This window comes from Grus americana, chromosome 2, assembly GCF_028858705.1.
Source record: "Grus americana isolate bGruAme1 chromosome 2, bGruAme1.mat, whole genome shotgun sequence".
Classification (NCBI taxonomy): Eukaryota; Metazoa; Chordata; class Aves; order Gruiformes; family Gruidae; genus Grus; species Grus americana.
Window position 1 is genome coordinate 30258900 of NC_072853.1, and position 27399 is coordinate 30286298.

The window sequence follows — 27399 nt, forward strand, 5'->3', positions numbered from 1 at the left end:
AAGATCTGTAAGCTATCATGCAAAAGATCATTATGCAATTATTCCTCCAAAGGTGATTTTTTCCTAGCTTCCAATAGTTCATGTTTAGATAATGTAGTGAAATGCAAAACTATGCTTCCTTTTTTGAAATATATAAAAGGACTGTAATCTAATATTACTATTCTTACTTTTATTTTTGAAATTATGCACAGCTTTTGGGCTTGGTATTTTGTTGCACCAAGCTCTACATATTTCAATGATATGCTTTCTTAAAAAAATGCTTCCTTTTATCAGTTTTGAAGTACCCCACCTGTTTTCCTTGTGCTTGTAATATGAGAAATGATAAACAGAAATACTCAGTTCTGAAGTAATTTGTCCCAATAATCACTAATGTGCATATAACAGTGCCTTTTCTTTCACCCACCCTTCTAAATTGTGCAGTCCTGATCTTGCCTGTCTGTCTTCATACTGATTTTATTTTACAGCACTAACCATTCTTGCCACCCTTTTCTCACCCCACCACTGCTTTAGTCAAGACAAAATAGGTGTCTTCTCCCTTCAGGGAAGTTGGAAGACTAATGAATATTAGAAAACAAGCCCTGTGGTTTGGGATAAAACACAAAATTCAGAAAATTCACAAGTTCAGAAATTCAAAGAATCATGACAATTTTTCTTAAATTATATATCCTATAGGCATGTTGAAAGTATATCAAACTCTCCATGGGATTTTCTTTTCCATATCTACCATATAGATCTTTTCATCTTCCACTTCCATTAACTTGGAACTAACAGAGACCCTTAACCTCCTAAGATTTTTATTATTAACAAATCAGCATGTCCAGCTTGGTGAGGCCAACCTCATATTTGGGTGTTCTGCTATAAAAGTTCTGCTGTCTCAATCCTGAAAGATTTCTAAATCAGAAAATCATACTATTGAATAGATTTATGGACATATTTCACTGTCAGCAGTTTTCCATAATAAGACAATCACCAGGATAAACACCACAGAAACAACCTTTAATGTCCCATAAGTATTTCTTTTGTGTGGAAATGTAACCCTTATAGTTGTTCATTTGTGCTACTCATAATATACAGAATTGGGGAAAAAACTAAAGACACATAACTTTAATATTAAGGTGGCATAGATCAGAAACAGTAGTCTGTTTAAAACCATACAAATCCACTGATGAAATTCAGAGCAGTAACATTGTGGAAAGTAAACACAAGCCTGTGGAAGTTAACTTTTTACAGGACATGAGCTGTGCCTACTCTCAAGGCTAAACTGAGCAGGATTAAACTGCATCGATGACTTTCACTCCACGTGTTCATGAGCTAGCCCGTGCATATGTACTCAAGGCACAAGTCTCCGATTGCTCAGGTATCCACAGTTCTTTTCCTCTTAAAGAAACACACATGCTGTTCAACTTGTGGTTTTGCTTCCCTCAAGGTCCTTCTAGACTTCTAAATGTTCTTGGAAGACACATTTTTCAGGAGATATTGTATATCTTTTCATACATATGGATGAAAAGACAAAGACATGAGTGTCATACTGAAGAGTTTTACAGCTGCTACATGTTCCAGTGAAAGTAAGCCTAGAAGAACTCTGTAGGAAGAAACACTGAGTAATTAAACTACCATTAAACTGATCAGCACAGAAAATGCCCCAAAAGCTCTTAGAGAAGGAAAAGACCAAAAGAGCTGTTTAATGAGCGTACATTTGGTGGTGGCAATCTTCTCTGTTTGTGATATATTCAAATAGTCTTCTGATACACAATAGAAATAATGAAATGAATAATATGTAAAATCAGAACAGACCTGTCTAACCGAATGATGTGATTACATTATAAACAAACAGTAGAAATGGTGTAGGATGTACAAAAAATATAACCACACATACCGATTGTAGAAATCATCTCTGTAGTAATCATAATCAAAGACATAACCACTGTGGAAAGACACAGAAAAACAAGAATGAACTGGTTTATAGAAAAATACGCATTGATTAAAACTTTTGTGGTAATATTGGCTTACTCTCACATTCCAAGCCCTTCTCCAAAATCCTTCCACTTCTTTTCCACAACCATACGCCGTACAATATGTTTGTCAATGCTGTTGTCAGCTATCCCTCTAGTATATTTGGAAATGTAAAGTCTGGGGTACGCAGAACAGTGTAAACAGTTGACAGCACATATAGAAAGGATTTAAAACAGTGCGACAGCTCTGTAATTAGAGCATCATTATAGTGTAATTCTCTGAGTGATCAAATGAAGCGAGCACTCTAATACTGAAGCCCTCTTATTTGCCAGACTAACATAGCATGATCAGTGGACTAGGAAGACTCTTAAATACATGAAAGACTGGTAAATGAGTGAGTAGGTGAGCAGAGATAAGAGAGTGAATTTGATTCATGAGAAACATGAAAAGGGTTGGACTGTTGGTCCTTGAGTTTGCCAAATCTTCTTTCATCATAAAAAGAAAAATGTTAGAAAAATGAATGATGCTAGCAATAGTGTGACAGAGATGCCTTTCCTCTCAGGTTCAGAAAGGAATATACATACCAGTCTGGGAAAAGACAGGCACCATCAAGGGAAACAAATATAGGTAGGAAATTGCAAAGGCCCAGGGGAAAACTATTTTTGAGCTGTCAATTGCAAAGTCGATCCTAAATTGATCTTCCTAGTTTTGCATTCCATTAGCGACTTTCTACCTTTATGGTGAAGAAATAGCAATGAAGTCTATCTATATCTCACACATCCAAAAGAAAAAAAAAGAACCAAAGAGCTAATAAATGGTCTGCATGGAAAAGTCACAAGGGATTTGTACTCTCATGAAGGACTAGTACCACAAACCCAAAGTTTTTCACTTGCCTGAGGGCAATTATGAATAGTAAAGGATGAGAGGCATGAAGAAAATATCATGAAAAAGAAGCTTTAAATACAAAAGCAGAAAGGTAGAAAGGAGAGAGTTAGAGAGGACAAAGCACAGAAGAAAACATTTACTGAAAATAAAGGGAGATGAATGATGGTAGCTACATATTAATGAAGTTTGTCTTCACTTATGGATAATTTCTGCTCTTGAACATTGAGCAAAATGCCTTCAATTTTTGTTTTAGTGCATAATTTGAAGAAGGTGTCAAGAATTCTGGAGTTCTCTGGGTTTGTTTTTCCTCATCACATAATGCCTCTTTCCCCTTTTCTTCCCTTTACTATGTTTCAGACGCTGACCACTTAAAAGAGGGAAAAAATAGAGTTGGCAGGCTTAAATTACCTCAGTAACAATTTCATCCCAGTGTTTTGATTTTGAAGGCTTGCAATTTCCCCTGTCTGTGACTTGCAAAAACATCCATCAAAGGAGCAGGAGGTCAGGGGACAATTTTCACCTCTGCCACATCTGCCTTGATGCAAGTGCCCAAGTGCAAGTGATAGGATAGGTTGTGCTGTCTACCCACATAATACTGGACCAGCAGTGAAAATCATGAGACTCACCGGATAAGAAAGCTGGCTGTAGTCCTGCTGGTCATTTATTTGAGAAAAGAAAGCCCTATATGCTTTTTATGTAATACGCTTATTAAATAAAACAGCCCTGAGAGACTAGCAGCAGGTAAGCTGTGTGTGGCAGAGGAAGCGAAATAACATTACGTAATAATAGTTAGACCTTGTATCGCAATCGTGTTTCTGTATCTTACCTTAACAAAAAACTAGCAAAATTTCCCCTAAACTATGCAACAGCTTTTAGTTCGTCTTTCACTCTAGAGCCAGTCTACCTGGAACTAAGAGGTAGCAGGTAGCAAACCTATTATTTTATTTACAGCTATTCACAGTTTGCTAGTGGTTTTATTTAGCTGAAGGGTTAATAGCTTCAGTAAGCCCATAGTTAATATTTAATTTGTGTTTTTAAGTAGAAGATAACAGACAATTTGAAGAAAAAAGATTAAATTTAAAAGGCCTGTCACATGAAACCTTTCACTTGGAGTGACATTAATTTAATTAGCGTAAAGACCAGATAAATTCAGGTTTTCAAGGTTGAATACCAGAATAATTTACTTTGCACCAACTAGAGTAAGGCTGAAGGGCAGCTATATCTTTCTGTGGCAACTCAACTCTGGCCCATAGGATGCAATAAGGACTGCTGGCCCTTCACTGGGCTTTCAGAGCAGGGAACTTTTCATACACAAATGCCACGACAGAGATGGCTCAAAGCCATCCTCAGGAATGATGGGGCACAGGAGGGAGAGAGGTCTCAGGCTGGCATCTGAGTATGCTAGGGAAAAACATCAGTAGACTTGAGAGAGAGTTGAGTGGTTGGGAAAGGACCACAGGTTCCTCAGATGAGGGCAGTCGCAGGCAGTAGAGGTTTTGGGTAGGAAAACGCAGAAAAGGGTTTCTGGTGTGGCAACCGATTGTGTCTCTCCTTCTCTACCTTCTGCTCTCACTCTCACTGAGGAGATCCTGTCATGCAGCATTCTTCACACAGAATATTTTTATATTGTTGAAAAATGTGGCTTATAATTATTTTTTATTATTATTTTTTAATTTAGTGTAACATCTGGGATAATATTTCTCTTTTGGGAGGAGCAGTTTTACACATTTCATTCTTTTGTGCTGCTCCCATTTAGGTAATTTCTGTCTTGAAACAGAACTCAGTTCCTTATGTTCCTTTGGCTTTGCAAATAACAGCTTCAGCCAAGGTCTAATGCTTATCTCTGGGACCAGAGCAGGAAAAAGCAGAAGCATGTTTTGGAGTCTGGTTATCACATGGCAGTGTAATCTATGCATTCTTGTAAATTCTTACGGGTTGCTTATATTACCTTTTAAAAATATTTCATTGCTTCAGAAGCATCTGACACTGTTATCATGTCTTTAATTTTCACCCAGAGAAACCCCAGCAGTTTTCATATAGTGTTTTACAGCTGATGCTATCTAAACAGCTCTGCTACAGATGTTGCCTCTAACCTTAAAGGAAGGTGCTTTGCATTTTTGCGTGGTTTAGTTCAGTGGCATCCATTGCTACTGAGATGAGAGGTAACTGCAGGTATTCTGTATGCTGCATCACATTCAGTCTCTGAAACAGGCATACACATGGCTTTAGCTGTAGCAAACATTATCCAATTTGTCCTTTTTATCCATCTCTCTGCCAAAAGTTTATTGACCCCATGTCTGGGATATGAGATGCAAACATTGTGGCTTCTAAGACTGCAACCTGCTAGCACAATTGACAAGCTAACAGGAGTTGATTTGCTTACATTTCTAGTCTGAGTTTATTGTAAGTGAAATCTTCTTCACAGTTCAAGGGCATTCCTGAGAATTAAGTCCCATGTCCCACGAAAAGGGTGCTGGAAACTCCAGCAGCAGGTGGGGAATGGATCTCTGCTTTCCCTGCAGACCGTTTGGGATCTCTCTGCACTGGCAAAAGGCATTTGTGTATGGAAGTACTATTCATAAGGGGCAGGAAAGAGCTGGTTCTGCACATACAGGGACTCCTTGCGTGGGACCACTGGCAAAGATGTGGCAACAGCTCCTTCACCCTCAAGGTGGGAATAACACCTAGAGGTGCTAGAGGTGGATGGGCTACTATGAGCTCCAACAGAGCAAGGGGCTCAATTCTTTTTCCCTTTCCCATTACTTAGTTTCCTTGAAGAAAGCTGATTGAATTCAGGTGTTGATCATAGAGGAAAGACATCTTTCCATCCTATCTGTTAAAATAACAGAAGGACAATAGCACGGTAGGACCTTATCTGTAGGTCTGGACCCTTATGGAATAAGACAGGTGAAGGATGGTGGGTTTAAAGCTCTGGGAAATCTTGATGTGGGTCATTCTTTATATCCATGATCCTCTCTGAAATTCTACTTGCAGCTGTGGCAGCACAGGAACACAGAGGCAACATGCTGTAGCTCCTGGGGTGAAGTGTCCTTCACTGTGACTGCTGAGTTAACAGCACACGGATGCAAGACACCATATCACGGATGCAAGATCCTTAGACATCTGGGGTTTTATAAAGGCAGTTCTGAGTCCTCTTGGCTGTGAAGCAGTTGTCCTGCATGTGTACTGAAAAAGCTATGAACCAACGACAACGAAAAAGAACCCAAAATGCATGACATGGGAGAAAAAAAATCTCTTTTGTTTCTCCAACTGATCTCACTTGGCTTTTTTCTTTTGCATTCCTTTTTTGATTATTTTTTTCAGTTGAATTATGATGATTCATTTGTAATAATATGTTAAAGAGATTGTACTGTGAAAGCAACCAGTACATCTCTCCAGCTACAGCCATAATTGTTCACTTAGACATGCCAGGGGACAGACGTAAGCTTTGGTCAGTGCTGCAGTATAAAACACGAAGCAGAAAATTAGCACAGATAATCACTAGCACTGAGATCAAGGTGACTGCAGGGCTCTTAACCTCTTGAGAGTTATTCCTTAGCAACCCACCAACCTGTGTTACGGAGGCTGCAGGAAATCACTCCCACGGTGTTGAATACCAAATACTCAGCAAGTCAGAAGCAGAGAAAGGTTTAAACGAGCCTGTGAACTGGTGGAGTCAGCGGTTTCCTAATGGCATTGTAAACAGGCAGATTACTTACCCACAAACATATGCCATCGCTGCAATATTAACAGAAGCGTGTGCATGATGTTGCTATTAAAATGGAAGACAGTAAAAGACACTGTAATGCTCGCACTGAGGCAAAGAAAACTCATCAATAAAGTGTGTTTCTGTTAAGTAGAAGGCACAGTTCCTTTTTCTGACTTAGTATCACCAAGACAATGTTGTATGAGTTGTCTCTTTTAGCTTCACTTCACTTAACACTTAGCCTGATTTAAATTGTGTATGCCTGAAGAATAAAGGATTCCTCAGAGACCGTATTTTCAGAGTTATAATGCTGTACATACTCAAATTTCCTATGCGCATCAGCAATTGTATGTGTGTCAATCAGGCAAACGTAAAATTATACTTCTGCATCTTTGAAATAAACTTATGGATGTTATTATGTTTTTATTTATCTGATGATATTGTATATCAAAAATATATTATTACAGTGTAATCTTTCTTGCATTCTGTGTTCTATGCCCACAAAAGATTTTTATAAATTAACGATCCCATCCCGTTTTAATTTACTTAGCTCTGAACTCTAGTGAGTGTAACTGCCTTCAGTGGAGTTATTCCGACTTTAGAATAGTTAATGCAGAACAGAGCAGAAATAGCTTTTGTTATTTTCATCGCAACAAGAATTTCTGTCTTGCATGTGAGTAACCCTTAGCTGACATCTCTTTTTCTTTCTACAAGTACAAAGATGCATTCGTAAATCATGAATGTTGACAAACCAGGCATAATGTATCTTAATTCAATTGACAGTGCTATCACCATTTATACTGTCAATTGCTTCTCTGTTGTCAGGGTTGGATAAAAATATTAAATACAAAAGCAATATTCCTTCAATCAAACTCTTTTTAGGAGGCACACATCAACCTAATGGTTGAAACTAGTATTCTAGTCACTTGTAAAATCATTTCCATGTAAAAAGAGTGCTAGAAATTGTTCCTGTTGAGTGCAAAAGAGAATCAGTCTAAACTGACGTGATGTTAAAAAAAGGGAGCGGGTGAGGGTAGTAGATGATTTAGAAAACAAGCATCAGGATATGGAAACTTTCCCTGTTAGAAAATCAATCAGATGGTGATGACTTTCATGAGCTATTGAAAAAAAAGATGGAGATTTCAGGCCAGTTTTCAGTGGATGGTTACCTACATTCCCCAAAGACATGAATTAAATCAGTGGGCTCAATCCCACCCTTATTTTAGAGATAACTCGATATTAGTTAGGGCTGAAGACACCGATAGAAGTGGAAGGACACTTGTTTTGTAGTTCAGGCTGCATATTCTGCAGAGAAAGAGAATATTCTGCAGAGCCTGCTCTTTGCTGACATGCTTACTGCCAAAAGACAAATTTTGTCAGTGATTCCTTCAACTAATATATTTTTGGAGGTTTATGGCAAAAAAGAGGGAGCTGGATGAGGAAAAGTAATTGCAGAAAAGTATTTTACATTAATTTCCATAATGCAGTTATGCTGGCAAATAGGTATAGTTAAAAGCAAAAAATAACCACCAAAATCCCCAACCACTTGTCCCAAAATGTCAAATGATTGAACATAACCTACTATTTGTATATGTCAATTACTGGTCAATTTTCATAGTAGTTTTGTAACCATAAGTTAATAAAAGTTTTATTCTATGTGTTCATTCAATTAATAAGTGCAAGATAGATGTTTTTTCCTGAGGTGGGAGAAGTATCAAGTCAAATTTTAAAAAGTACAGCAAGGAATGTAGTACTGTACATGGCAAGTTTTCTCCTGCAAAACTGAAAAAGTTTTTGGCAAATCTAATCTGAAGAGGTAAATTTTATCCAAGCAAGACATGTATACATAAAATAGCTGACATTCAGTACTCCATTTTCCATTAAAGTATCTTTCTGCAGGCACTAGGCAGAATTTATTTGCAAAATGATTAAGCTGTATTTTTTTCTATCTTCAGATACATCCCTTCTTTACCCTCATCCTCTCTCCCAAAAACTATTTTTGCAATGAAATGCATTTTTGGGAAAACTGTTGAACTTACTCTCCAGCCTGAATTTTTGGCAAAACTTGGGCAAATATTCAAAGTTGCATACACAAGATCAGGTAATTAAGTCACTTAGATGCTTTCCTGTAGAGGATTAGGCAAAGCTTGTGAAGCATAGGATAGCAAAGACATCACGATTAATATCGAGACTCTGGGGATCAGCTGGTCTGGGAGCTGTTTACGGCAGCCAGGCGGGCACAAGTGATCCACAGATTTCAAAGGAAAATTTAGCCCCAACAATTTTCTGTATACCTATGTGCTACGTATTAACATAAAAACTCCTTACTGTGGCTACAGGGACAGTCTACTCTTAACGCTGTTAGCCTGATGCTTTTTAGAAACAAAATAGCTTTTGTATGTAAAGAAACTTGAGTAAATCTACTTAATGTCTCCCTGAACTTTGTCTTCCTGCTGGTAAACTATTTTTCTGTCATCTAAAGTAATCTTCAATTGCTTATGTTACCCATGGGAACATATTATACTAAGGTAATGAAAAAGCTTTCCAGTGGCCTAACCATTTCCCAAGGTGTCCTTTAATTGTATAGAGTGACTGAAAAATTCTTGATGTCTACATGGTATTTTTTTTCCTTAGTACAAGAGTAATGAGTCTTGCGTCTTAAAAATGTGTTTTAAATTCAGTGTATTCGAAGTACTACTGTCAAACCATACACATGTGATTGATTATCCAATTTATTAGTAATATTGTATACATTGCAGGAGCGTCATTTAACTTGGTTTGACAAGTACAGAAGACTCTCATTGACAGGTGTAGGAATAAGTGATGGGTTTAGGCTTTAAAGTGTTTCAACAGCATTTCACTGAACAGCAGATTGATAAATTAAAACCACAGTGGTAGCACGGGAGCTGAAAGACTAACCCCTTAAGATTACAAAAACAGATCTCTGAAAACGTTATGTACTCTTCAGAGAAGCAGTCTTAGAAGCACTGAATGAAACAGAAAAGCACAGTTCAAAAAAGATTAATCAATTACAATGTGACAATATCAGAATTTACGTAAAGAAAAAACTATTTCTAGAAAATTGCAAAACATGCTTTTCTCTCCCCTTTTCAAACTGTCAGAATGCTAAATTACATTTAAATCTGTTCTCATTTACACTAAGTTTATTGATGCAATTTAATTGTTTTGGATTGAGCAACTCAAGATTTAAACCAGCAAAACAGAGACATGAAAGAGACCGTAACTGTCAGTGTCCTGAGTACGGCTTGTGAAGAAAAGACATATTGCTTGTTTCTCCAAGAGTGTGCTTTGCAAGTGAAGTCACAATATAAATGGAAATACTGTGAATCTAAGAAAAGATTCTTCTATTCCTGACCCATTGTGCAATAATTTCCATGATAAATGGATATGGTAAGTGCATCCGATACAAGGGAGATTCATTCTTCTTTAACTGAGCACAGGACTAGACTCAATTCCAGTCTGGTCAGAGATGAGTGGAAAGGGCAGTTGTGCACGACACAACCAGTTGTGTATCTTCTAGACCAGTGATAACTAAGCCGACTATGCTTTCCTTGGTTTCTGACAAATTTGTGCTTCCTAACACTTCAGTGCTCTGGAAGGGCCTGTGTCCATTCTCTTTCTGTACACACAGTGAAGAAAACAAGATTTCTTTTCTGTAAGGAAATAAAAAGTCACACAACAAAGGAATTCTTAAAATATCAGTGGAAAGACTTTTTGATTTATAGAAGGATATTCAAATGTTATCACTCTGAACTACCTCACTGTAAATCTAGAAAAAAGATTTTGAAATCAAGGGGTCAGATATAATTATTTATCTTAAATGTATGTCCGGATTTTTCCATTATATTCATTCTCATAAGGGAAAGAGGATTTTTGTCCCAGATGACTCACCTGGCTGTGGTATGTAGTAAAACAGCCTGGTGGCTTGTCATGGTATTGGTATTGCAGTTTCCCTATACAGTTTTGGACATATAGTAGAGCTACTGATTTCTCGTCACACAGATATGACATGAGTATGAATCATCTGGCTGAAAACTTTCCGCATATCTTTTCTGATTTGCAAAGAAGCAGTGTTTGACACTTACCAAAAGACCTTCTTCCCCTTAGGGACCCCCCACATGGGTTTCTTTTGCCTACTTTAGTATCTCGGCTGACTGGCAAGGCTGGCCGGCCCTGTGGCCTCTGCAACTTGCCTTAGGCACGACGTGCCTTGGAGGGAGCTTAGACACATTTTCCTATCTGCGACAGGCAAGAACTGGGGTTCCATGCCTGCCTTTTTTTGAGGAATGTCTTTTTTGTTTCGGGAGGGATCTTTCTTAAGTTTCCTCATATGGTTGTGGTCCTGCCTTCCCGGGCATGCAGACAGTGCAGTCTGGGTACTCTCCTGCTTTACTCTGCCTGGTACATTTCTCTCTGGTTGCCTCCACACTGTAAGGGCTTACTCCACTCCCTGGTTCACTGCCAGGGCACCCAACAATACGAGGTATTAATCATTTCCTCTCTTCCTCATTCAAGATTTTTTGATGAGCATATCTGATGTAGAATTTGATCAGGTTACATTGTTGGCTTCAGGTTTAACCTGCTTTTTCCAGCTCTGAGCTCCTTAAAATGCAGTAGTCACATTTTGTAAATAACGTGTTGTGATCTCTGTCAAACATTTTGGTAGCATAACTGACATTAACTTAATGATCCACAGTTTGACTGTTACATTTAAAAAAAACACAATATATTTGGGGAGGTCAGTGTGTATTTTATGTGATCGTCTCCTCATCTTGCACTCCTTGGATGTTACAGGACCTTTTCTGGAGACTCCTTCATATCACTGTATTAAGCTCCAAGGAAACAGTTGCGCAGATTCACATTTTGACAACTTGCTTGCAACAGGTGGGAAAGTTTCAATAGCTTATTATTGTCTGTTAAGAACTGTTAGTGCTAATATTTTTGCAGAAGATACTACATTCAGTGCCTATAACACTGAAATCAAGAATATTTTTTATCCTGCTGGGAAGAACATTTACAAATGTTTCTTTAGTCTTATCAACCCTGGCAAAAATGAATCTATGTATATAAAAATTAAATATTAATGCATTCAGACTCTCATTTAGAAAGACATTCATCATTCTAAACTAAAATATAGTAACCATCACAGTTCTTAGACAATGGTCTGTATATCCATCTTTTCTCTTCCATACAGATTAAGAAAATGACTGTACAAAAGAGGGCTCGGGGAGCTTTATGCTTCCACTATTTTCTGTAACACGTGTTCCTCTATCATGTGGTCACAGTCCTTGTCAGATTAAGGCTTCACTTGCACTGGTATGCATCAGGGCTAGCAAACATTTATAGTAAGTTTCATTTCAAGTGTTTTATCACTGTGGGAAATGCACATTAGAAGTTAACAATATAGACACATCTTAGACTAAATTTGGTTTTATATAGTCTATTGAATTAAGCTACCATAACAATTTAGTGCTGAGAATTGCCTCCAGCATCTCTTCCCAAACCACAAGACTCTGAAGGAATGAAAGCTGTTAAGGTCTCTCTCTCTCCTCCTTCCCCCTCCCTTACCTTCTTGCTGAAGTCCCCTCACACAATTTTTGCCTTCTCCCAGCAAAACCGTGTTACCATTACTCATCCTTACACAACTGACATGACTGGAATGTTATTTTTCTATGAATGGTCTACACAGCCAGACAGCTTTATAGCCTATAAAGTATCAGCCAGAACATGAAATACACCTAACTACTGACATCTAGACGAGGTCTGCTTCAAACCAAATTGTATTTGATTCCAGATTTAAAGTGTAATCATGATTAATACATGTGTATGTGAATAAAAAGATTAGTTTTGTGAGGAAACAAAGCCTTATTTGATACCTCTCAGGTTCCTCCATCTCTACTAAAGAAATATGAACACTTTGGCATAATATTGCAATATAAGCCACACTAACGACCTCTAGTTTTGCTTCACTAACTTCACTGTCTCAGAAGATGTAGCTTCCATTTCTATCCCATATCCTCTTGTACACCAAAAAAAGGATAGAACTGCAGGATGAATTACATTACATTACTTGAGGAATGCTTCTGTTTTCCTCCTTTATGTATTGATCCTAATTTCTGTGAAGGTGTTTGCTATTTTCAGGTAGTCAACAAATAGTTCACGGGAAAAATGCAGCCTGAAAGTTGGTAATTTTTCATGTTGACTATTTGTTGTTCATAGCGTGCCTGGAAACCTACCCGTAGTTTCTGACCTTTGATTTTTATATGGCAAGAGAATAAAGCCATACCTAGCAGGTACTTTTCAGCAAATAATTGCTTTTGATAAAATTCTTAATTTGCTGGGACTTACAAGTACTTTCTGGTGGCTCTCTGGGTAGTTATGAAAAGGTTTGATAGAAGCAGCTACGGGATGATAGCTGATTCAGCCTCCCAGCCTTACCCCTGAGAGTAAGGGCTACAGGACCCAAGCGTGAGAGAGTTCAGAAAGGCTAGTTTTGTATAAAGCATTAGAAAAGAAAAAAAGAAAAAAAAAATCCAAATCCACCACAAACTCCCAGTAAATCTATATTTGTTGGAAATGGGCTTATACTTTTAAAATTAAACAAATGCTTTAGCGTTAGCTACAGAGTCACTACCATAGCAATATAAACTGTCAGTTGCTGGTCATGCCTGACAGATCCACTCTGACAGTTCTACTTCACATCTAAGGCACATCCTCCAAATTTTAACTCTACTCTAATATGTAGTGGTTAAGAAATTCTTTTTATTGAACAAAACTGATCCTTACATGAATTCAGAACCAAAGCTGAAGACTTTACAAATAGAAGTAATTGAAGCACAGTAATTAAACTGTAATTAGCATACTACTGGCAAGACAGAATGTGACCTAATTCTTATTTATTTTTGTGTACATCATTAGCAAAATTGTTACAACCTGTTACACCTGTGAGTACACCCCTACAGGAGTGGTGTTGACAAAGCTGCACTTTGGCCTGCAGAATGATAAGAATTATAAGAACCCAGCCTGACCCTGAGATAAATAAAGTCCCCAAGCTCAATGCATAACTGCAGATTGCTTCTGAACTGCAGTTCGTAACTGGAAATAGGGAAAAACCCCTCAAACCAAACCAAAACCAAAATGACCAAAATCAAGGAACTCCTTGAAATCAATAGGAGTTTAGGCCAAACAGAGGCTATTGAATATGACCCTAAATACCCTAAACACAGTCCTGCTTCTTTTCAAATTAAGGTATATACAGGTGTTCTACTGATGTAGTTGAAAAGTGATCTGTAAGTGAGGTCAGATCTTAGATTAAGTTAAATTTGTAGAAAACAGCCTATGATTGGATTCATTTTACTAGTTGAAAACGTGCCTGGTGTCAGGACACATCCTGATTTTGTCTTATTTCGAATGCGTGGTAAAATACAGCATGGTAATACACAGCTGAATGATCCAGTAAGGCAAGATGTGATTTGTTGTTCCCTAGCATCATGAACAAGGCAATTGACAGAGCAATGCTAAAGACAGTGTCTCCTAGCCTGGAGCTTAATATCTTTTAAAAAACCTTTAACAAACATGAGAGAGAAGTAGAAGCTCCAATTTGCTTTGTGTCAGCAACACATCTCTCAGATGTCCCCCTTTCTGCTCTGCCTCCTCTCCTAACAAACTTCACACCCTGGGACAGGACGTTCTCCTGATTGCACAGAGGGGAGTCAGAGGTTGAAAGTATGACCGTACATGCCATGTGTCCAACAGCTAATGTGGCTTCCCTGCCTATTCATAGAGCTGGAAGGCACTTCTAGAAGGTATCTAGTCAGCCTCCTGCCCAATGGGTAACTATATCCAGGGCCAGACCAGGTCAGCCATGGCTTTACCTAGCTAAGACTTGGAAACCTCAGCAGATGGAGACTCAACAACCTCTCTGGATGATAATCATCCATTTCTTCCATGATCTCAGCTCTAGTGATGCAGCTCTGTGGGACACAATACTTTGGTGAAATTATCAAAGTTTAAAATGGTATAGAACCAAGAAAAAATTCCTCCCTTCTTCTCATCACTATTCATGATAGTAACCTTCATCCTTAGGGTTCTACATTCCCCCTCAACACAAAACCCAGAACAGGGAAGAGAAAGGATGGTCCCATTTAAACTCAGAAAGAGTACTTACATACTGTGGTGAGGACACACGAATAGAAGGAAAAACATGCTCCTTTTTATACATTTCATAATTTTACATTGCAAAGAAAAAAAATGTATTAAATAAACATCTAGGTAACACTACCTTCTTTCTTTTGCCTCCCTAATTCTCTTCATTGTTACTCAGCCTAGCCAGTTGGCCTCCATAGTTAGTACTGCTTTATATGTGCCGCCTTTGATGTGTTCCCTTTACTTTAAAAAAAAAGAAAGATAAGAAACAAAAAAACCTAAATTAGGATCTGTGGCATGCTCTTGATGGGGCTTTTAATGAGAATGTCAAAGTTTAAAGCACTCAGCCATTTCAGAAAGCCAATGTGTATAAAGACTGATGTGGAGCAATAACTTTTGAAACAAGGTCAGTTGCTGATTCCCATCATGATCATGGATGGTCAATCTCCTAAGAAGAAATCTCTTTATCGAGGAGCTGTAAATTATGTTACCGCAGAAAGGTGTGAGGCAGACTTTCAGGTAAAAGCTAGCATAGCAGTAATGGCTGTGTTTCTGTGATTTGGTCTTTTAAGCATCCAGTTCTCTTTGTTGTCCCCCCTTTCTCTTCTAGGACAAGTGCAAGTAGCATGTTAGGTAGGTGGAACAATCTTTGATTTCACTTGCTTGTGAGAAAGATTAAGCTGATTTCAAAGATGGAATCAGAGGGATCAGCTATCAGATCCTCTCTGAATATTTGTATAAGCCCTAGCATGCTAAGAACTTTTAAGAAGAGTTTCACAAAATCACAGATTGGTAAGGGTTGGAAGGGACCTCTAGAGATCATCTAGTCCAACTCCCCTGCTAAAGCAGGATTACCTACAGGAGGTTGCACAGGATTGCATCCAGGCAGGTTTTGAATATCTCCAGAGAAGGAGACTCCACAACCTCTCTGGACAGCCTGTTCCAGTGCTCGGTCACCCTCAAGGTGAAGATGTTTTTCCTCATATTCAGACAGAACTTCCTGTGTTCATGTTTGTGCCCATTGCCCCTTGTCCTGTCACTGGGCACCATAGAGAAGAGTCTGGCCCCTTCCTCTAGACATCCACCCTTTAGATATTTATAAGCATTGATGAGATCCCCTCTCAGTCTTCTCTTCTCCCGGCTAAACAGCCCCAGCTCTCTCAGCCTTTCCTCATAAGAGAGATGCCCAAGTCCCTTAATCATCTTTGTAGCCCTCTGCCGGGCTCTCTCCAGTAGTTCCCTGTCTTTCTTGAACTGGGGAGCCCAGAACTGGACACAGTACTCCAGGTGTGGCCTCACCAGGGCAGAGTAGGAGAGGATAACCTCCCTTGACATACTGAACTTCTCTTTAATGCACCCCAGGATACCATTGGCCTTCTTGGCCACGAGGGCACACTGCTGGCTCATGGAGAGCTTGTTGTCCACCAGGACTCCCAGGTCCTTCTCTGCAGTGCTTCTTCCCAGCAGGTCAACCCCTAACCTGTACTGGTGCTGGGGGTTATTCCTCCCTAGGCGCAGGACCCTACACTTGCCTTTATTGAATTTTATTAGGTTCTTCTCTGCCCAACTCACTAGCCTGTCCAGGTCTCACTGAATGACAGCGCAGCCTTCTGGTGTGTTGGCCACTACTGCCAGCTTAGTATCATCAGCAAATTTGCTGAGGGTACACTCTGTCCCCTGATCCAGGTCATTGATGATATGTTGAACAGGACCGGACCAAGCACTGACCCTTGGGGCACACCACTAGATACAGGCCTCCAACTGCTACTGATACCGGCCTTCAACTGTTATTATCATACAAAAGGAGTAAAAGCAACACAGGCAGAAGAGCAATGGGCAAATACAGATTGACTGGTTTGAACAGCATTACAAGGAATTTGAAATTCAAAATTATTGTATCTTATATTTATCAAAGGGAAGATGCTGAATTAAAACTTCTTTGTAATGATCTGGAAACCCATGAAAATAAAGAAAGTCTTTCACATGACAATAGTCATACAAAGAATTAAACACTGTCTCACTGTCTCGCTTTTAAGAGATGTTGTGAGTAGGAAGCTAGGTCTCGTTCATGAAATTGTCTCAAGTGCCTGTTAACCTGCCACAGTAAGCTATCCATATTCACAGAAGCCCATAGAGACGTGGGCCAAGATGCTATGTTAATACTGCAGAAATAGGAAAACCGTGCTACCACAGACCTCTCCAAACACTGTTTTGTATAACTCCTGGATCAGTGACTATTGTTTTGGGCAAAACCCAGTGAGTTTGAAGTAAATATTGTTGTTCCAAAATGACGTTACATACACAGCAAATATTGTCCTTCCTTCCACTCTCCATTTTCCATTGTAAGAAAATATCTCCCTTTTTGCTTCTTTGTGTAGTCCTTTTCCCTGGACTTTCCTTTCTATTCTTATGTTCCTGCATCCCTGTTTATTCCCTTTCATTTCCCCCTGCCACCAAATGTTTCAGACTCCAGACTTCCCTTCAGAAACATTCTCTCACACATCATTTTCCCTCCTCTAGAGAACATCCTGTCTTGTACATAGGTGAGACCACAGATATTCAGTACTGAGGAATTGCTCATCATTAACCCAGAACATAAATGACTTGCATATATATTGTTTTCCTAGAATTACTAATGAAAAGATAGTCTTGGATGACAGAAATAAGAGAAAGTAAATAAAAGAGAAAAGCAAATAGAATAACCAGAAAAGGAAAAAAAGTGATCTCATGCTCTGTTGCCTTTCTCAATTATGAACCACATTGTTAGTGATGTTATTAAGGTCAGAGAGGGGAAAAAGAATTTATTAAGGTGCCTATTTGTTGAGTTTGTTGCTAATAAAAGTTAATGGAATCAGGAAAATACTTTTCTTTTTTGGTCAAATGTATTAGTCTGTTTTCTATGCAACATATATTTTTGTGTGTGTGTGAAAGTGGAAGTGGTGTTGAATGAAAAAAATCAGGAAAATAGAGGAACCATAAAATAATTCTTTAGATTGCAGATGAGTAGAAAAATACATAATCTGCAATCTTTAAACATTGTGTAACGACACAAAACCACTGACAAACGCAGTAACAGCAATGGACCAACATTATTACTGTGGCTTTGTAACCTCCTCAGAGGTATCTTCAAGCAAAAAAACTTTTTATAAATTTATAAAACAATGATATTCATCCACTGTTTCAGAATCTTATAATGATGGAAAGCAGGTGATTATAGAAAAGCTTAATCCCTCTGGGCTTTGATAAATTGTTGGAAGAGAAGTATATTAGTAATACTGCTTGAAATTAAACTCTATAGATTCTCGGCATCTTCCACATGAAGACCCCCAGCTTTCCATAGGTACTATCGTCCCCCAAATCTCTCCTGTGTCTCTGGGGAGTACCATGGCAGCCTCACCATGCTCAGAGCCCTTGCACTCTCCTGACTTCTGCTTCTGGCATTGTGGTGGGTTGACCCTGGCTGGAGGCCAGGTGCCACCAGAGCCGCTGTAACGCTCCCCTCATTCACTAGACAGGGGAGAAAAAGTATAACAAAAAGTTTGTGGGCCAAGATAAGGACAGGGAGAGGTCATTCACTAATTATCATCATGAGCAAAACAGACTGAATGTAGAGAGGAGATTCATCTAATTTATTACTAAGCAAAACAGAGTAGAGGAATGAGAAATAGAATCAAATCTTAAAACACCTTCCAGGGCTCAACTTCACTCCTGGCTTCAACCTCCTCCCCCCTCAGTGGCACAGGGGGACGGGGAATGGGGGTTGTGGTCAGTTCATCACATGTTGTTTCTGCTGCTTCTTCATCCTCAGGGGGAGGACTCCTCTCATTGTTCCCCTGCTCCAGCATGGAGTCCCTCTCACAGGAGACAGTCCTTCATGAACTTCTCCAACATGAGTCTCTCCCACAGGGTGCAGACCTTCAGGAGCAGACTGCTCCAGTGTGGGATCCCCCACAGGGTCACAAGTCCTGCCAGCAAACCTGCTCTGGCATGGGCTCCTCTCTCCACGGGTCCACAGGTCCTGCCAGGAGCTTGCTCCAGCGTGGGCTTCCCACGGGCCACAGCCTCCTTCAGGTGCCTCCACCTGCTCCGGTGTGGGGTCCTCCACGGGCTGCAGGTGGAATCTCTACACCCCCTCATCCTTCCCCCATGGGCTGCGGGGGGACAGCCTGCTTCACCATGGTCTTCACCACGGGCTGCAGGGGGATCTCTGCTCCGGCGCCTGGAGCACCTCCTCCCCCTCCTTCTGCAATGACCTGGGTGTCTGCAGAGTTTCTTACATCTTCTCACTCCTCTCTCTGGCTGCAAAAGCTCTCCCTAATTTGTTTTTTTTCCTTCTTAAATATGTTATCACAGAGGCGCTGATTGGCTTGGCCTTGGCCAGCAATGGGTCCATCTTGGAGCCGGCTGGCATTGACTCTATCAGACACAGGGGAAGCTTCTGGCAGCTTCTCACAGAAGCCACCCCTGTGGACCTGCCCCCCTCCTCGCTACCAAAACCTTGCCATGCAAACCCACACACAGGCCGAGGGTATTCCCTGCAAATGCAGACAACCTGTGGATGCCTATCTAAATCACAGAGCCTGAGTGGTTTTAAGCATAAGGAATTACTGCCTGTCTCTAAACACTGAGTTTAAATAACTGTCAAGTGTTCATACAGATCTCTAGTCTTTTTACTGAGAATGTAAAAAAAATACAGCAATTAGTGACAATTTTAGTTGTATCTCTCTTCTTTCTCCCATGATAGACAACTATTCATCATGTAATAAATGCATACAATGCAGCCATTTCACTTATCTCTCTCTCTGGGCTTTCCACCTAAATTTGTACTGTTTATAGCAAACAACCAATCTTGAAAAAAAGAAAAAAAAGTGAAAAAGTCAGCAGTTTGTATTGTATTTTTTTAACATCTACACAAAAGAAAGACAAATAGATTGAATCTCAGCTGACAACCACATGTATAAACCACATGCATTTTCAAAGCCCATCTCACTGGAGAGCTATCGCCTGCTTATCCAGAAGTAATCCCATTCTCTGCAGCTGGCAATAGATGAATCTAAGTTCTCACTAGCCTCAGAAAAAATCAGCACTGGTTCTTACTGTCTCTCCTTGTCTCTTCTGAATCCAGAAATATGGGACATTATTAAATGACACCTAACAAAGATGACAAACCTTTTTAGAAGTTTGACAAACTTGTTAGTTTCTGTGATGGATTTTCTACCACCACATGTGTTAAAAACCTCATGTTTTTCAGAAATTTACATACAATGACAGATACAAACCAGAATTAATGCAGAGAATTTCTACTGTGTGAAAAGGTTAGAAAATAATTATGGTCTCTCTTGGCCATATAATACTATTACAGGTCTTAAAAGATGCTGCAATGGCTGTGTATTACAAAATGAGTTTTGAATATTAGAGCTCAGACTGATGACCAATTACAAATCTGCATGCAGTATTATCTGGATTTTATCAAGGGCTAAATTTTTACATCCAGATAGTTACCATGAATCAACTGCCATGGAACAGCTGGGTGAATGGTTAGAAACTGGATTACTAATCTAATCATCTAGAGAGAGTGACAGGTTTTTTGAGGGGATACTTGTGCATCATTATTATTAAGAACAAAATGCCAAATATGGAGAGCAAATGTGGATAATTAAAAGTTGCTGGCATTTTAAAAAAAAAAAAATTAAAAAATATTATACGTCCTTTGCCATAAAGTCGGATGAACTTAACGTGAGCTGGCTTATAGTTTGTCCTTTTTGCATTACCCATTTTTTTGTACCTCTTGACCTTCCTGGTCTTTCTAGATATGAATATTTTAAAGACTAATGTGTGAAGATATTTCATTTTGGTGGAACCAGTTTCTAAAACTAAACACACATTCCTAAGTTTTACCAGAACTGTTGCCTCTGATGGTAAAGTCTTCCAGACATTCCTGCTATTTGCACTTCTATTTTATTCTAATCCTATATGAACATGAACCCCACATAATAGGAAGAGGAAGGAAAGACCGGATAATGCTCTGTCTTGCTCAGGCTGAATAAGGAGACAAAACCCGAGAAGTGTGGAAATAATACCTGTGGGAAGAAGCATCCTGTGCCCCTACAGGCTGACACTCAGGGTTCAACACTGTTAAGAAATGTTTCAGCTTTCCCTAAGGATTTTATTTGCACTTCTAAGAGATGAAGGAAGACAACATGTATCTCAAATTCAAATTTGTATTCTAGCCCAAAATCATAACATTGAATAACGTACTCTGTCGTGGTTTTGCCCCAGCCAGCAGCTAAGCACCACGCAGCCACTGGCTCACTCCCTCCACAGTGGAATGGGGGAGAGAATCAGAAGAGTAAAAGTGAGAAAACATGTGGGTTGAGATAAAGACAGTTTAATAGCTGAAGCAAAAGCCACACACACAAGCAAAGCAAAACAAGGAATTCATTCACCACTTCCCGTGGGCAGGCAGGTGTTCAGCCATCTCCAGGAAAGCAGGGCTCCATCACGTGTAATGGTGACTTGGGAAGACAAATGCCTTCACTCTGAATGTCCCCCACTTCCTCCTTATTCCCCCAGCTTTATATGCTGAGCATGACGTCATATGGTATGGAATATCCCTTTGGTCAGTTGGGGTCAGCTGTCCTGGCTGTGTCCCCTCCCAGCTTCTTGTGCACCCCCAGCCCACTTGCTGGTGGGGTGGTGTGAGAAGCAGAAAAGGCCTTGGCTCTGTGTAAGCACTGCTCAGCAGTAACGAAAACATCCCTGTGTTATTAACACCGTTTCCAGCACAAATCCAAAACACAGCCCCATCCTAGCTACTATGAAGAAAATTGACTCTATTGTAAGACTAGAACACATAGTCAACGAATTTTTGATTCTGTTTGCTACCATTAGAGACTTGAATTAAGAGGTTACTGTTACTTCAGTGCCAAATTATGCGCCTGTCTTGCACAGGGAGTGAAGGAGCATGGATTTTTCTTTGCTATAAACTTTGCATAGAGAGACGGAAAAGTGGAATTTCATGTACCACGGGAGTACAGGAGCAGTCATCTCCCTGCATTTGAAACACAAACCAAAAGAGCAAGAGGTGGGATCTGCTGTGTAGCTGGTTGCTTCCTGAGAGAGGAGAAACAGCACACCATTTTAAGAACCACTTTTTCTGCACAGGAAGGCTGCAGCCCTGCACATAGATGCAGCGCTCAAAGTGTGGTGGTCTTGAGCTCTTAGGCTGCCATGCTTTATGCTCCCTTCCCCTCCCAATAGAATTAACAATGGAAAAGCACCAAGAAGTCGTTAGTTTAGGTACCGCAAAATGAAAAAGCAAAATTAGCCCCTACAGGCAGAATAATGAAAATGTGGAAACAAATCTCTGTGGCAGAAGGGAGATGAATGAAAGGGTGGCGTGCAGGAGCGAGTCATCTGTAGGCAATTTACAGTAATTTAGATGGGTGTTTTGACTAACTCTGGCTGCAAGAGGCATTAAGGGCATCCACGTGTTAGTTTAACTGAGGTAGAGTCAGCATTTCTTCTGCAAACATTTACTGTATTTTAAAAACCTGATAGTTGCAGCTGTCAGTCTGGGTTAAAACCTTAGATACAGTTCTTGGCACAAGAGCTCATCCTCTGAACAATTCAACCCCTCAATTCCAGTGGGACTAGGAGGAGCATCTCTCTGACTTAGTACCAAGGAGGTGGATGTTGGCTTGGGTCCCTCCTCAGAGCACAGATCTCTAACCTGTGTCTGAAGTCTTCCTTTGGTGTGGACGAAATACAGCAGTAAAAGGCAAAAGTAGCACAGAGGTAGGGACTAATTTTTATGTTTTCTATCCTTAGCATTACAAACTTGCAAAAAATAATTCAAGTACATTACAAGTAAACTTCTGGGAAGACACTAAGTTTATTTGCTCAGATTAAACTTCCCAAGAGGAATCCATTTTAGCAAAAAAGTCACATACAATGGCTATGTGGAGGTAATGTGGATTTATGCAGTGGCCACCAATCTGCTCATCTGGAAACAAACCCAAACTCAAAGCATAAACATAATGCTTCCTCCTAGTTAGACATCTCCAAATATCCTAAAATTGCCAGCAAAGTTCTTAAGATCATGACAAGAATGACACAAGTAGGATTTATTATTTAGTGGCAATTACTATTCATGTAATTGCTACCATTGTCTTTTATTTGCTTCTTGGATTTTTATACTTTCAAGTTTGCTTCTCAGCCACAATGGCATGCAACTTCTTTTTTTTAATCTTACAGTTCAGATTTTCAGGTAATCACTTCATTATGAAAGTGGAGGCCTCAAAAACCAACTCAACAGGACAAGTTACAAAGTGGAGTAATGAAAGGTAATAACAGAAATGACTGAATTTGTTAATGAATTTGGACATTTCAAAGCCTGCAGACCAAGAGCACGTGCCCCCACCCCCCAGTCTGACCAGCACTTAACTTATTTTTCAATAATTTTGAGTTGGTAGAAAATAGAAATGGCAAGTAATTAATTCAAAATATGCTCAAACCAAAGTTACTTTATGCTTTAGAAACTGAGACATATCTCAGTCCTGCTTATGCTGATTTTTTGTTTCTCTGTCCATAACTGACAGGCTTCCTTTGTTTGCTAACTTTAATTTGCAGTTCAGAACTTGAAGTAGTTTTCTGATCTGCAGTTATACAACAGTTTGGAAGCTACTGGTAACTACATGGTAGAATTAACCCTTAAATAGCTATTTTGCATGGGATCTTTTCTCTGTAGTTTTTGTTCTTGGCAGCATGAAGCATGGTGGTGTGAATAAAAAAAAAAAGAGAATGAATAGACATGAAGAATATACAGTTCTGAAGGAAAACAGGGAGTGAGAATGTTAGGAAACTTAGGGAAGTTTTAAAGAAAGGAGCTAAAAGGAGAACAGTGCATGGAAAGTGAACTTCAGACTCAGAAGTAAAATACAGATACTTACCTTTAGTATATATAATGGTCTACATTTTATAAAAGAATGGTACTTTTTTCCCAGAATATGTCACATTTAAAAATAAGTTTTTAGAAAGATGAGTTAATCGTTTTAATATATAGACCATATAACTCTTTAAGCAGCTATGAGACTATGAAGACAATAGCTGTAATACGCAAATTAATGTAGTGATCTATAATTAGGCTAAAAATGTGATATTTTTCTATTTTATGAATTTTATTTTATTTCTGTTACTGAAGTATCACAAAAAATTATTTTAAAAGAAAATATCAATTGTTTGTTTGGTGGCTTGGACAAGTGGTATAGACGATATTTGAAATTGCTTCTGACTGAAAGATCAGGGAAAACAAAATAATAAACCAGCTACCGTTCAATGCAACATTTAACTCCTGCATGTCTTTTAGTATAAATTTTGGTTAGTCAATAGAGGCAAAACATACTTCTCAGGATTTTTTAAGAAGGAAGATATCTGCACCTGATGACTTTATTGACTAATAACTACATTTTCTAAGCTTAGCTATAGTAAATAACCACAACGTTGAAACAGGATGTTTATGCTCAATATGATCTCATAAATTATATTGTATGATAGCTTAATATATAAATATCCATGGAAATATAAATATTCCTACTTACCCAACGGACAGGAAAGGCTCCTTTGATTCAAGTCTGTCAAGTAAATAACAGAAGTTTAAAATATATATATTTATTGTTTTTCAGAACATTCATATGATGAATTTAAAACAGCCACTATCAGTATCAAATTTACTTGGTGACCAATATGCAATTTAACAACAACAGAAGGGCCTGATCCATTACGTTAGGAGCTTAAGTCAGAAAAAAATCCCATTTACCTAACTGAACTTTGGTTTAGAAATCAAATATTTACAAAGGAGCACATCTAGGCCCATTAAATTTCACAGATTCAGATGACTTGTGCAGGTATTTACATGGAAAGGCTAGAGCAAACAAGTAATACTTTGTCCTTTTTTTTGCATTTTTCATGTAATTTTTTTTTATTGATGGCCAAGATTTAGGGAAGCTATTGAATCTTTTATATTTTTTTATTTTAAACATAAAATTTATTATGGATGTAAGAACTTTCCTGATTTGAGGGCTTCCACACCCATTTTGCTTGCTTTCCAACATCCTCTATGCACTTGGCATGGTCACTTCTTCATTATGAGAACTTCCTGGCACATCTGCCATAACCAGCCTTGCCCTGGAGGTGGATGCCACTGGTTTGGTAGACCCAGAATCATGCCCAGTTCTAAAACCAGTTGTTAAAAGTGTCGTTCTACAACTCCCTGTTGTTACTGCTGTCTCTTTGATGAGCTGCACCATTTGCACACTGGCAGGAGCCTCTTCTACTGGTAGTTTCCACACAATCAGGATAGATTTAAAAACCTTCATCTGTGTTACTGTACTGTACTTCTGCTCCAGTACCTGCAACTTGTTGCCCTTAATTTTGTAGTTTGTCCTGGTTGCAATGAGTTTACTAATATCAGCTACTTGTTAGGACCATTTAGGATGTGATTTTAGGGTCCTTTATAAATACATTTAAAGCAAATTTACAACTCAATTATTTTGAGAGGTTACATGACATGAAAATGGTGCAAAAGTTCTCTATTGTGCTGATTTTCAGTGAGAGCATTGTACTAGGAAGAACAGCAAATAAACCCCCCAGGTACCTAAAGTCTCTTCGTAGTCTTCAAGAGAAGTGTTTCTAACAAAGTATGTCATATCTGGAACTGAACATTTCATTTTTGATGACCCCTCCCATCTGAGACCAATTCAGTGCCACAACAAAATATCTGGAATAGAACTGTAAACAGGACTAATTGTAAACAAAAGTACTGTAAATTGTTAATGTTTTAAGAATGATTTTTTCTTGCAAGTCTTTGTAGAAAACCAACAAGTATATTTGCAGTTATTATTCACTTAGAAAAGGTTTTGTCCCAAAAACTCACAAACCTAGAGACTAGTTTAGTTATTGCCATCTATCCAGAAGGGTATTTACAAAAGGTGAACTCGTCACTGTGCTTTTAAAAGGATTATATAATTTTGTCTTTAATTGAAAAATATTGCATGTCATCTTTTTGCAAAGCATTTACTTCTTTTCCAGAATCACTTGTGGAAATAACTTAGGAGCCTGTCTTCATTTATAATATTGTCTTCCGACATACTTTAAACCTAATTTCCTGGGGTTAGATTTCTAGCAGTGGTAAGGACCACTTGCATACGGCTTGAGAAAAGGCCAAAATATAGTAACTTTTCTGTTGTCCTCATGGCTGTACCTCACCTTTCCATTTCTTTCTGGGGTTGCGATCCACATGGAAGTAAAAGAATAGAATAGAGAATCACTGATGGACTTGCGTGTACCTGGAAGCACAGTGGAAGCCCAAAGCTGGGTAGCCCGCACTCGGGGATGCTTCTCCAGGGCAGTCCCAGACTGCCATGCCACACACCAAAACCCTCACAGCACCAAGAAAATGCTTTGCTTGGCATCCTCTGTGCTTAGGCAGTACTGCCAGAGAACAACAAAGTGATGGGGCCTTTCACATGCGGGGTTGCATCCTTCTGCTGCAGGCTCCGTGCAGCCACCACGCCAGCTTCACGGACCGGCTTTTCCTGCCGTGGATCACACCACTACAGGAAAACATCCACACCATCTTTGCACCTTCTCTCTGGTGTATAAGGAAAACCCAGCTAGTGTTACAGTTTTGTTTACTGTTTTTCTGCTTAACGAAATGAACCAAACCTGGGAAGTACCCACTGTTTGACTCTACAGATTAACGAGCTAAGAATGAAAGTATCAGAATATATTTACATGCTTCATAATACAGAAATTTTGTAGTGAAGAGAGACCTGGCACTATCCTGATGGCGGACACTCTGGTGGATTTTACTTGCAAATGAAAAGTGTGTGATAGAATGCCCTGTGGACAAAACACTGCAATTAAAAATCTATTTGAAATCCATTCTCAAGATGGAATTCAATTTGATTTAAATAGTGCTGCCCTAGGTTTGACCCCTCTCTAGTATATTTGACTAAATGGTTTTAGATAATTTGCTGCATTACTTTAAATTAGTTCAAGTGTTCCTCATAGTAAAGGAATACAATTATCTCTTGGCCTTTTATTTAAATCAGTAATTCAGTATATGGCAAATTAATATAAAGTTTTAAAACTGCAACACCATATAAAATAACACCCTATATCATCTTTACTGGTGACACTTATCAATATTATAGATTTTTTACCTTTCTTTTCTAGCCTGCAGTACACCCAATTCTCCAGAGTTTTGAGGAAGTCTTGCATAATTAAATATGATATCTTAAAAAGAGTAATCCTGATAAGCTGTGAGAAGGGCTGTCATGCACATTCAGGAAAAATGTTGAAACAGAAATTTTCTTTCTTGCAAAAATGTATTGAGTGTGCAAGAAATACTAGATTGGGCAGTAAACAAAGGGAATAGTGTTTTAATTATGTAGGAATGGTAATGAAGCTGGAGTGATCAGGATCTTTCTTTCTTTACTGAAATGGTTTTCCCATCAGAAAATTTCGGTTTGTCAGAATGTCCAGGCAATATATCAGTTTGAATAGGAGGGAGGCAGGCTAATCAGTAGCATGACTGGGCCATGGCAGACTGAGGTTGTGTTTCCCTTTGATTCTGAGCTAAGATTTTCTGAAAGGTCTGACATACAATGGACATGTTTTTGCAGAAA

The 27399-nt window shown here is 39.0% G+C and overlaps 1 protein-coding gene across 11 annotated transcripts in view; it reads right to left on the minus strand.

Annotated features, from left to right (window-relative positions):
- The window catches only part of RALYL (RALY RNA binding protein like), a 391973-nt gene that overhangs the window by 35256 nt on the left and 329318 nt on the right, over window positions 1–27399 (minus strand). For all 11 annotated transcript variants that reach the window (XM_054817871.1, XM_054817867.1, XM_054817872.1 and 8 more), the window contains 2 exons: window positions 24310–24342; window positions 1877–1924 (listed from right to left, as the gene is read on the minus strand). In XM_054817871.1, the coding sequence (XP_054673846.1) occupies window positions 1877–1924; window positions 24310–24342 (81 nt within the window). The remainder of the gene's footprint in view (window positions 1–1876; window positions 1925–24309; window positions 24343–27399) is intronic.